Source organism: Cryptomeria japonica, chromosome 5, assembly GCF_030272615.1.
Source record: "Cryptomeria japonica chromosome 5, Sugi_1.0, whole genome shotgun sequence".
Lineage (NCBI taxonomy): Eukaryota > Viridiplantae > Streptophyta > Pinopsida > Cupressales > Cupressaceae > Cryptomeria > Cryptomeria japonica.
Window position 1 is genome coordinate 650,521,219 of NC_081409.1, and position 12,390 is coordinate 650,533,608.

The window sequence follows — 12,390 nt, forward strand, 5'->3', positions numbered from 1 at the left end:
CCCTCTTATCCCATCCTTTGCATAAATCCTTATAACCTTTTCGTCTTATCATCCATTTCATCTCCCTTTACTATCACCCTATCGACATCTTTGAGCATACCTTCAATAGCCATGGATCATTATTATCTAGAGAACAACTTGATTCCTAAGTCATATCTCCTATCAAGTATCCATCATCTTCCAATAGTTTGAAAAAAGTCAACAAAAAAAAAACCATGAAAGAAAGAAGTCAAAATGAAAAAAAAAAATGAAAAAAATGAAAAAAAAGAGAAAAAAGAAAAAAAAAAGTGAAAAATCAGGAAAAGTAAAGAGAAAAAAATTCATCCACAGGTGAAAACTTGGCAAACAGGCACCTTGGGTAAGTACCATGGTGAAAACTTAGCAAACAAGTGTCATGCGTAATCCATTATCTTCTTGCACTATTCACTGGGGGCAAGTTACATCTGTGTGCATCCATCTATTATCCCCCATCCTCCATTATCCCTTATTCACTCTATATCCATCCATATCCCTTTTTCCACCTTTGATCTTGACAAGGTTAAGGACCTTTGCAGGCTTTGTGTGTCATATTTATCATACTTGATCCACACGCTTCAGCTCCTATCCTTCATTATCACCCCTTGAACTGTGTATCCTATCTATGTCCTAGTCAAATCTATCCCTTGATCTTGATCCGAACTAAGGACATAAAATGTAACAAACCTCTTGACATGGTCATTTCTTTGGACCATATGACACTAGTTACACCATACCCTTGCTTTATATTGCTATATCTAGTCCTTGAGCTTGGATTAACATGCTACCCTATTCTGAGATAGTCCTTGACAATCACATAAGCTTTCTCCATCATTCGCTTATCCATTCATGTCCTAGTCATTCATTCATCTACTCAAAATCCCTTTTACCTTGCTAGACATAAGGGGCAAACATAAAAAAATCTTAAAAATCATAAAATGTCCTTAAAAAATCTTAAAAATCATAAAATGTCCTGAAAAAATCTTTAAAATCATAAAATGTCCTGAAAAAAATCTTAAAAATCATAAAATGTTCTAAAAAAATCTTAAAAATCATAAAATGTTCTTAAAAAATCTTAAAAATCATAAAAGGTCCTAAAAAAATCTTAAAAATCATAAAATCTCCTAGAAAAACCCTAAAAATTAAAACATTCATAAAACCCTAAAAATCATAAAACTCCAAAAACATGCAATAAACATTGTGATGACACAAACACTTCGGACAAGCATGCAGCTTTGGAACTTCAACGGACTCATGACAGGATGAGAATTAAATTGAGCAAACAGGACAACGTCTGATCAACTCATACACCCGAACCCATCAACTGTGAAAAAAATAAAAATCATTCAACATGAAACATATTGTTTGCTTATTTTCTCTTTATTGTTTTTTATTTTCCTTTTTGGTGACATGTCTTTTAGCTTTTCCGGGATATCTTTGACTAGAGATTTTATCTCCAGGATGTCTTTGACTAGAAAGGCGAGGATGGGGCATGTTCACTTGTTTGCTACTTGCGGGATGTTCCTTAGGAATATGATGACATGTCTTAGGACATGATCACTTAAGATCATTGAGGACATATTGGTCTGATACACACTAAGGCATTCCTTTACTATCTGATATGTTTTCTTTCTCGCAATTGGTGTGACTAATTCATTTGGATCTAATTTATATCCAAATGATTTTTTGCCTTTTGCCATAATAAGCTCGATGATGATACAAGCACTTAAAAAGCACAAGAATTCTCATCACCTTTCCTAATCTATTTCTCATCATTCTTCATAATCATCACTTTTCTCTTCTCATCCTCCTTTTCATCTATCTTTTTCATCATCTTCTTCATTCTTCTTATTGCAGTGAGATCGATCAAACACTTCATCTAACCGATGCATGTCTTTGAATTTTTAATCTCCTTTTCAACCAACGTGCTTCGTGCAATCTCAATGCCCCTGGAGTCAATTAATCAATCAATCAATCATTGGATCACCTTATCTTGCACTAGCATCAATCCCTATTAGCTTAATCAACTCAATCAGCTTAATCGGCTTATCAACCTGGCTATACTGTTCATTTCCATCAATTGTTCAATTATGTCTCATAAGTTGTGCATTTCCATCAAATGTACATCTCAATCTAATTACTTGCGCAATATCAATCATCCAATCTTTCTCTCCCATGATCTATCGAGAGACCAATCTCCATCAATCTGTTCAATCAATCTCTCGAGGGGGCATAACCAATCAATCATCACCCTTACCAAGACACCTTTGGGGCATATATCCATTGATCATTTTCTTTGAAACAACGCAACACGCTGCACTGTCTCAAAGAGGGGCAAAATGTAGACACATAAAAACTTCCATTAATTAGTCCTCATTTAATTTCAAATTTCTCTGAACATCGGGCGAGTCCTTATTATTACATTATTATTTTTCCATAATTCAGTATTCACAATTTCCATCTTTTATTATATTATTATTAATATCTCACCATTTATCCATTAAATTTATTAAATAAAACATTTATCATATTCATTTATACGCCTTCATGCATTCACCTTATATACATTTCTCTATTTATTTAATAAAACCCCTTAAACATCCCCTCCTACCACTTACCATTTCCCACTTACCATTTACCCTATACCACTCATCTTGCATTATCCCACATTCATCCCACAACATGAACTCGCCCAGAGAAAATCTATTTAAACAAGCCCCTCTCTCTTATTTGAGCATCTAATCTTTATGCGTCGAACTTATGTCAGTTTGCATTTAATATCTTGACATCTTATCCACTATCTTTGCATTCTCAAATCTCCATTTCCTCATATCATTTTTGCATAAGTGCTTTTGAGAGCAAATATATCAAATGTGAAATCTTGAGGAATAGGAGTGCAATGGAGTGAATTTTTGTTGCATGCATCTGTGTTTCTAGTTTAGATTTCAATTTGCATGGGTGTGTTTTGCAGGAAAAACTTCATTGTTGGATGCTGGAAGATTGAATCTCGTATTCAATCCATTTCCTCCATCTACACAAGTTATTAGTTTTTTGAAGTTTTTTTGGGGTGTGTCCACTTTTTTGCATGCACCATTTTGGTGCACCTACCCTTATACATCACATCCGCACACCCATGCATATCTTCTACATTTATAAGTGTGTATATTTACACACTGGTAAGCATAATCACCAAGATGATATGTCGACCAAGCATAAGTGATTTATCCAAAGATATAATTGCTCGGACCAACACGTTACCAAAAATAGCCTCGATCAAAGATATGATAACCAAGTCAGCCTTCACTGATATTCTACATGCTTCACATATTTAGACCAATACAAGCATTGGTCAGACCCATACGAATGGATCCATAAACACAATTCCCAAGCATCATAAAAAAAATGACCATAATATGAATACCACTTATTCTGAAATATAGAACTCATAGCACAAAATACAAGTGATATAACCTTGACCAAAAACTTAAATATAAACCAACATGATCAAGATATAAGATTTCCGGTCACCTTCAGCAATTACTCTAGAGAGTTATACAACCCTTATAGCTTCGCATCACATATATACCTATTTTTCATCACTTCATTTCATCATAAGCTATACCTGCCTCAATTGCTCAATATACCACTTCCGGACCAATCTGGATGACTAAGTTTGACATCAATGACAACAATGACAATGTTCACACAAATCCAACTATATATATATATATATAGGTGTGTGTGTGTGTGTATACATGTATACATGTATATATATATATACATATATACATACATATATATACATATATAGATACATATACATGTATATATATAGATATATACATGTATATGTATATATATGTATAAATATATCTATGTATATATGTATATATACACACATACATATGTATATATATCATAAAATCAAGAGAGAAAAAACATATACCTCTTTCCTCTCTTCTTCCATTGTATTATTAAGTACATTTACCAATCCTATAAATGATCCTAGTTGTCACTATATGTAGAAGACAAATAATTTAAGACTAGATCAATCTAGATCTATGTGTATAATCATAATACATGTGTAAGAACAAAATCTAAATCATGTTAGAATAACTCATATCAACTCTTGAAACCATTATATCTTGATTAAAATTATGTTCAATTACCTTCTTTTTTTAACTAGGTGTCCTCGAGAATTACTTGGCAAAGGAGGCATCTCAACCACACGTGGCATACCCTAAAGGAGTAACACAATAGATATCAACATATAATATTAACATATAATTTAACTAATCATAATTTAAATGATATGCATATTCAATCAAAAATGTATAAGAGGTTTGCAAAAAACAATACCATATAGCTTTCTAAGCCAAATGAAATAGTCGGAAGGGTGGCATCATTGACCTGTGAAATTTGGTCCATTGTCAAACCCCACATAAATATACATTAGTAAGTTAATATATCTTAAAAATAAATATTTTGAATTCAATGTCTTATTCTATTTTGACATGTTATAAATCTTTTACCTCTGATGAAGATACAAGTGCACAAGTTGTGGTAGGAATGGTCAGTAGTCTAGAAAAACTTGTCGTGCTACATCCTAAAATGCCTAATGGTTGCATCAACTTAAGTTGATCTGTAATTAAAAATATATTTACATTTGAAAATTTAAAGTATTTAATAAATAAAATGTTATAAATTCAATTCAACATACCTACATCAGAGTGGCAAAGACTTGATTCTTCAAGTCATCTATGAGCACCACATCATCTGGTGCACCAACTTGACAACTAGTCTCACAACATGTAAGCCCATGGGAGCTCGAACCATCTTCATGTGCAATAGTATCTACCCCAAAGCATATCTGGTAACAGGTGGGACACTGATGAGAGCTAGGCACACTAGAGATAGATGGTCCAACTATTGCACCATCATCTATTGTTGCACCATCATTTGGGCCAAGAGGTTGGGATAACTGTGTCCCATGCTAGATGATGGTGTCAGTCAATGCAGTAGTTGTCTGAAGAGTCTCTATCTCTATAGACTCAAGGGCTATAGGGACCGTAACGTGAAAAATAGGTTTCTCAACTAGTGGTATCCGATTAGGTTGGTTTTGTACTTGCCAAGCACCTTGTATAATCTAGGTAAAGCCTCCATGTCTACCGTGGAACTCCCTCATATCAAAAATATTGGGCATCTAATTAAGAATGAACTCACAATATAGTTTTCTCAAAAAATATAAAGGCACCTCATAATTATTGCAAGGAGGTTAGTGAAAGACCATCCACCACCTATCCGAAAAATTAGTTTACATGGGCACAAGTTTACACCAATGTATAGGAAACCTCCTTGAATTAAGAGGTGGAGTCTCATTGGTTCAAGGATCAATGAAAAGAGCACATATTTTTGCTTTGTTTATTTCTTTATTTTTTACTATATCATAGGTTAAGCCATGTGCATAATAGTTGCAACATGAATCCCTATATGTTTTCCAGTTAGTTATTTGTTTGGAAAATTTATCTACACTTGTCACCGTTGTTTCTTAGGTTATGGTACGAGATGCACGGTGTTGGTGTTTTGAGGCCTTGAGTCTAGACACTAATTGAGAAATTATGGTCACTCTATTTTGTGCTAGACGACCTAATAAATCCTCTTGTATATTTTGAGAAGGATTTATTGGAGGACTTAGAGTGTTGCCCATCTAAGGGATATCATCAAGGTTTTCTTCAAGGTTATCAAGAGGCAAATTTTATTTAGGGGCATTATTTTAAGCATTTGATATCAATTTTAAAAAATTAAAAAAAATGAAAATCCAATAAAATATAAATAAAAAACAACTAAAAATGTGCAAAGAAATCCTAACTTACCTCTATGATGTTGTGGCATGGTGGATTTGTTGATAGAACTATAAATATGTATAGGTATTGTTGTCTTTTTTTGAAAGGGTTTCAATCACTATTGTGTCGATCGCAAGTTAGAATGACCTAGTTGATTGATTTTTTTTTTAATTATAATAAAAAACATAATCACATTACTTTATTTTAAAATCTTAATTGTGGTTTTATTATAAATTTAACACGTACGTGGTTTCAATTCTTAAACCCCACACACTTTAAGGATTGGAATTTTTGAGTCGTAATACATTCAGGTTATTTGAAAAATCAAATAACCCACACACGTTACTTGCATTTTTGGATTTTTTTAAGGTGAGTGGCCACTTTTTTGTTCACCATCTTGGTGTACATACCCTTGTCATGCACTATTTCAACCAAGTTGACTGAACCAATTCTTACAGCCAAGGCTGTGTGAGTTCTTGCAGTGATAGGTAGAATTCACTTTCAACGAGTTATCAGGTGATTTGATTAGCTTGAGCTATTGGAGAATGTTATTTATATGAAGACTTCTTCAATGCTCGACTAACCATCTTTATTAGTGTTATTTAATATTTTGTTATATCATTGCAAGTGGATATTTATACCTTGGATATAGTTATGTGATATAATCTTAATAAGACACTAGGTTGTTTATGTTTTTTTTAATTATCAATAAATCTCTTCCTAGATAAGAGAAATGAGTGCCATGTAGTTATAGGTTGAGTTATTATTTGAATACTATATATGATTACAAGGAGAATCTAAAAAGGTTAATATTTTTTTTGTCTTTTCAAAGTACAATTCAAGGTTTGAACAAAAACATGTATGGACTTTAGTGATATGAATATTTAATTTTTTGAGCTAGTTTACTTCATCTCATTGTTATTTGAGATTCTATTACCCAAGGAGGCCCCCCTTGAGGTAACAAATCTTTGAGTTATGCATATTAGTTTGATATCTTAATTTCATTATTGCACTAAATATATTTGCAGCATAGTATTCTGATTATTGCAGTGACCATCCTACTACAGTGATGTTTTCCTCACTAAAATAGCTTAAGTGTTATTGTTGAATGCTTTGGTATATTTATTTTTTGTTATATTATTTCACTATTGATTGTTATCATTCCCAATTTATTACTTTTAAAAAAATTCCTTTACTGTAATATATTTTGTCAAGTATGACAACAACCTAGATAGAGTCACGGTGCACATGTAATGTAGACCCAATTCAAGTATACATCCTTGGGTTGAAAATTTAAATGTAACTCGTAATCCACAAAGGGTTTCTCAGTATTGCATAGATAATCCCTAAGATATAGATGCTATTGTACCTAGATCACAAGAGGATAAAAGAAGCTTTTTAAAAACTACCTTCTATAAGGATTCCTGGAACATCTTGTGGTATGTAGGTGAAGTTTGAATTAAATCCCAAAGGGAGATATTAGTTGGAGTAGCACCTAGCTACTCAACAAGATCATACTCCTTGACAACATGTTGTGAAAGATAAAAGGGTGAAAGAAGAAAAGGTTGAGAAGTAGGAAGAACATTTGAATCTTGCTTCTTGTTGTGGGTGTTATGTTTGAGCTATTGCATTATAATCAAATTGTTGTGATGCTTGTTTATTCATCATATTTCTTTGAGTGAGTAGTTTTTTCAAGTTTAAGAAATAGTTGATAGGTCTATCTGGATTCTTAACACCTTTTCGAACAAGAATAGATTGTCTTTGAGGTTGAGGGACATCTTGATGAACACGAATAACGATTTTAAGTTTCACATGACTAGAAACATGGATTGCATTGACTTGATTTTGATTGAGCTCTTTACTCACTAAAACTTCATCTTTAGAATAGAGAGCATTGAAAACATTTCTAGTGATATCCTCCTCTTGCACCAAAATATCCTTATGAGTCAAACCAATTTTGGGAGAGGGACAAGCATTATCCACTAATACTTCATCTCTAGAAGAGATGCCATCAAAATGGGTAGGAGGTAAAATGTCATTAAGAGAAGTGAAAGCCATATCAATCTCTTGTATGACAATATAATCCTCTTGCACCAAGTTATTCTCATGGAGTAGTTACATTTTACTTAGGTAATGGGGATAATATCTAGTGGGAATCATAGCCATAAAATTTTAGAATATTTAAGCTATAACAGAATTTGATGTTTGTGTCTTGACTAAACATTCACTACTAAAGTAAATAACTTATTTTATGTCTAACATACTTAAATTGCAAAGAAGTGACCTTACCCAATTTTTTATAAGCCTTTTAAAAAAAATGTTTTTAAAATAATTTAAAAATCATAGCCTAAAGAGATAAATAATGAAAACATATAAAATCTCAATAAATTGGAAAAAACTTAGTGCAAAAGTCTTTTTTTTTCCCTAAGAGTGTATCTAACATATACCTCAAAACCTATAAAAAGGTATATCCAAATTCACAATGAAAATTATAGCGGAAGCAAAAATGTTGACCCAAGTTGTAGCTTTGATACCACTTGTTATGGTTTTTCTTTTAAATAAATGAAAAAAAATGTAAAATAGCAAACCACTTCGAAAGAGAACTTTAATGATTAGATAATAATATATAAATTCAATATTTGGCAATGTGATTGTTTGGAAGAAACATATTCTTCTTATTTATAGGCTTAACTATGTAAGGACACACCCCTTCACCTTAATTGAAAGGGATTAGTGTAATAATTATAGTTAATGTTAAGGTTAAGCATGCCACAAGTGCTTAACTTATTATACTTCTGAATATATAACATATACTTAGGAATATATGATATTGTAATCATAACATATAGAGTTTTCACATGTCAAAGAAAATATTGGTACCGAATAGGTCTATAAGAGTAAATACAACAATGATGGGAGTGTTGAATGACACAAGGCAAGGTTAGTTGCTAAAGGCTTCACACAAAGATATGGAATAAATTATGAAGAGAAATTTGTACTAGTTGCAAGAGAATGGACTATTAGAATGATGGTTTCACTATAAAATTAAAAAAATAAATAGAAAATTCATCACATAGATGTAAAAATGCTTTCTAGAATGGGTACTTTGAATAAGAAGTCTATGTGGAACAACCACAATATTTTGAAATGCAAGGAAAAGAACATCAAGTCTCCAAATTGGAAAAAGTTTTGCATGGCCTCAAATAAGCACCAATTGCATGGTATGTTAGGATAAAAGTTTTGCAAGGCCTCAAATAAGCACCAATTGCATAGTATGTTAGGATTGTTAGATATTTCAAGTGAAGAGTGAATGTTTACATTATGTCTAGTAATATTGAGATACAAAAACAAATTCATAATTGTTTTGATGAGTGAATTTGAAACAAAATATTCTAAGTGAAAATAAAACTTGCTACACAAAATAAAATGTGAAAAAAATTGATATGCTTGATTGTAAACCAATCTCCACTCCAATTGCTCATGGAGCTATGTTTTGTAGAGATGATATTGCTGCAATAGTTGATGAAACAGATTCCAAAAATATTGTCAAAATTCTAATGTTTATAACCCACACAAAACCTAATATTGCTTTTTAGTCTCGTTTTCCCGAAGTATATGACATAGCCATTCGAAATAAATATGAAGGAAGCTAAGGGGCTATAGAGGTATTTGAATGATACTTTGATCTTTGGTATTTCATTATTACACTTCTGAAAGGTTTGACATGTTTTTGGCTTTAGTTATTCTAATAGGGGAGGTAGTTTGGATATGTGAAAGCCTACATCTGATAATTATTTTTCTTTGCAAAGTACAGTTGCCCTTCCATCCACCAAAGCACGGTACATTGCGATTACTTCGACATGTACATAAACATCATGGCTCAAAATAATTCTAGAAGTTACAAAGAAACAAATTCAATCTACAATGTTTTGTTTTCTTTATTATGATAATATTATGCAATCAAATTGACCAAAAATTCAATTCAATCATAGCAAGATAAAACATTTTGATTTGAAATATCATTAAGGTTCAATCTTTGACATTTCAAGATTATCGATTCGAATTATGAATTCGGATGACAACATCTGAAAGCAAATTCATTGGAAAAGTTTTCAAGAGTTGAAGGTGAAGTCATGAAAGAACTGAGCAAAATTTCGAGGACTGAAAATGTCCCAAAGACCTTCAAAAATCTAAATTACTAACTTATCGAAAAAACTAGAAAAAATATGAAAATCATATTTTTTCAATATTTCAAAATTGTTTCTGACCAATTATATTGTCAACCCGGAACATGCTGATAAGTGATGCATTTCACCTTCACTGTCACGTCCAGTTTTTAGTTTAGACATCTAATTTTAAATATAATTTGCATTTAAATTAGTTTTAGATTGCATGTTTACATGAGCTGCATGTAAGAAAAATAAATCATTGTTAATTTTTTCTGTTTCTAAATGCAGCTCTCTCTTGCTTTTAAGCAGTTGCAGACTCCAATAATTTGTCTCTGTGCTATTTGAGAAAGCTGCAACTGTTGTGTAACAGTTCGTTTGGAAATAATACAAACCATTATTGTGTGTTGAGCAAAAAAATTCTGTGCAGCTTGAATAAAAAAACTATTTGCTATAATTTTGCCTGTATAGAATCAGAAGGCTGAGAATAGTAGAAGACAGTGATAAGTGTGGTGCCGGTTTCCACCATAAATCTTAGAAAAAATGGCTTTATGAACTGAAAATTTACGAGTAATGCCCAAGCATCTTATAAAATCAGCTTAAATTACATTTAAGTGTAATCTTGCGAGGTTTTAAGACATTAGTCCGCTTCAGCCCTACATGAAAGCCAAGTAAATGATGGCCCTGATCAGACAGAATAAGAGTAATTAGTACCATCACAAAAAGGAAGCAAAAAATTAGTGACACAGAACATATATAATGGTTTGAGGTGCAGGGCTTTTGTATCTTGAGATCTTTTTCCATTTTGCGAAAAGAATAAAATGGCGAAGGGAAATTTTCAGGTAAAGAGGATACAAAACCCTGTAAATCGTTGGCTGACTTTCTCCAAGGGCAAAATGGGACTGTTGAAGAAGGCCAGGGAGCTCTTACTTCTCTGCGATGCTAAAGTTGCTCTCATCATTTTCTCACCCCCAGGTAAGAAATCTTCTTTTCTCCTCGACATTTTTATCTCAAAGCCATGTATTACTGCTTCCTATTTATTTTGAGCTGTTCAATGTCAGAGTTATACAGACACATAATATGCAAATAAACAGATACAGCATGCTTGGATAAAATCTTGTATAGAAAATTTAAACCAATAAAAAACTTACCACTTCTGCAGCATTGGAGGAAAAGACGACAATGGCTGGACAAAATTTTGTATAGTTTAATTATGACTACATTTAGATACCCAAGAACAATTATTCAAGTTAACATGTGTAATTAGCCGATAAAGCTAGCAAGGTTTATATTACCATTCACACACATGCACAGCAGTTATACACAGATTGGAACTTTTTATAATTATACAAAGTATGCAAAATATATGTTGAAAAAATTAACCTCCACTCCATTGATAATACAGCTTACAGAAGTATTGTAAGCTGAATTTTAATGTTTATAACCCACTCAAAACCTAATGTTGCTTCTTTAGTCTCTCTTTTTTCGAAGTATATGACATAGCCATTTGAAAACAATATCAAGGAAGCGAAGAGAATACAGAGGTATTTGAATGACACTTTAAACTTTGGTATTTGAGATTGAAAAAAAATAAAAAATGAATTGAAATACATCAAGCTTCAATAAAAAACTTGCTGATATCTTCACAAAGGCAATTGAAATCCAATCTTTGACAATTCGAGATTACATTTGAACCCTCTTAATATCAAAGGGGAGCATGCTGATTAGTGATGCATTTCACCTTCACTGTCACTATCATGTGCAGTTTTTAGTTTACACATCTAATTTTAAATATAATTTGCATTTAAATTAGTTTTAGATCGCATGCTTACATGAGCTGCATGTTAAAAAAAAATATTATTGTTGATTTTTCTGTTTCTAAATGCAGCTCTCTGTGCTGTTTGAGAAAGCTGTAAAAATTAACAGAAAATTACGTGTATTACCCAAGCATCTTATAAAATCAGCTTAGATTACATTTAAGTGTAATCTCGTGAGGTTTTAAGACATTAGTGAAGATAAGTTCGATATACTCAAGATTAGAATGATGCACTGGAGATTGCTATATTTGAGATCAAGGCTGTGATGAAAACTACTAAGAATGTGCTTTTGTTTTGTTAATAAAATAGTAGTTTCCGCATCTTATAAAATCAGTTTAGATTATATTTAAGTGTAATCTCGTGAGGTTTTAAGACATTAGTGAAGATAAGTTCGATATACTCAAGATTAGAATGATGCACTGGAGATTGCTATATTGGAGATCAAAGCTATGATGAAAACTGCTAAGAATCTGTTTTTGTTTTGTTAATAAAATAATAGTTTCCGCATCTTATAAAATCAGCTTAGATTACATTTAAGTATAATCTCAC

The 12,390-nt window shown here is 32.1% G+C and overlaps 1 protein-coding gene across 1 annotated transcript; it reads left to right on the forward strand.

Moving 5' to 3' along the window:
• The first annotated feature begins 10,845 nt into the window (after positions 1–10,845).
• On the forward strand, positions 10,846–11,993 carry LOC131876025 (agamous-like MADS-box protein AGL12). The gene is made up of 3 exons (XM_059220785.1): positions 10,846–10,999; positions 11,187–11,224; positions 11,913–11,993. The coding sequence occupies exons 1-3, from the start codon at positions 10,846–10,848 to the stop codon at positions 11,991–11,993; spliced, it is 273 nt and encodes a 90-aa protein (XP_059076768.1).
• The last annotated feature ends 397 nt before the right edge of the window (positions 11,994–12,390 follow it).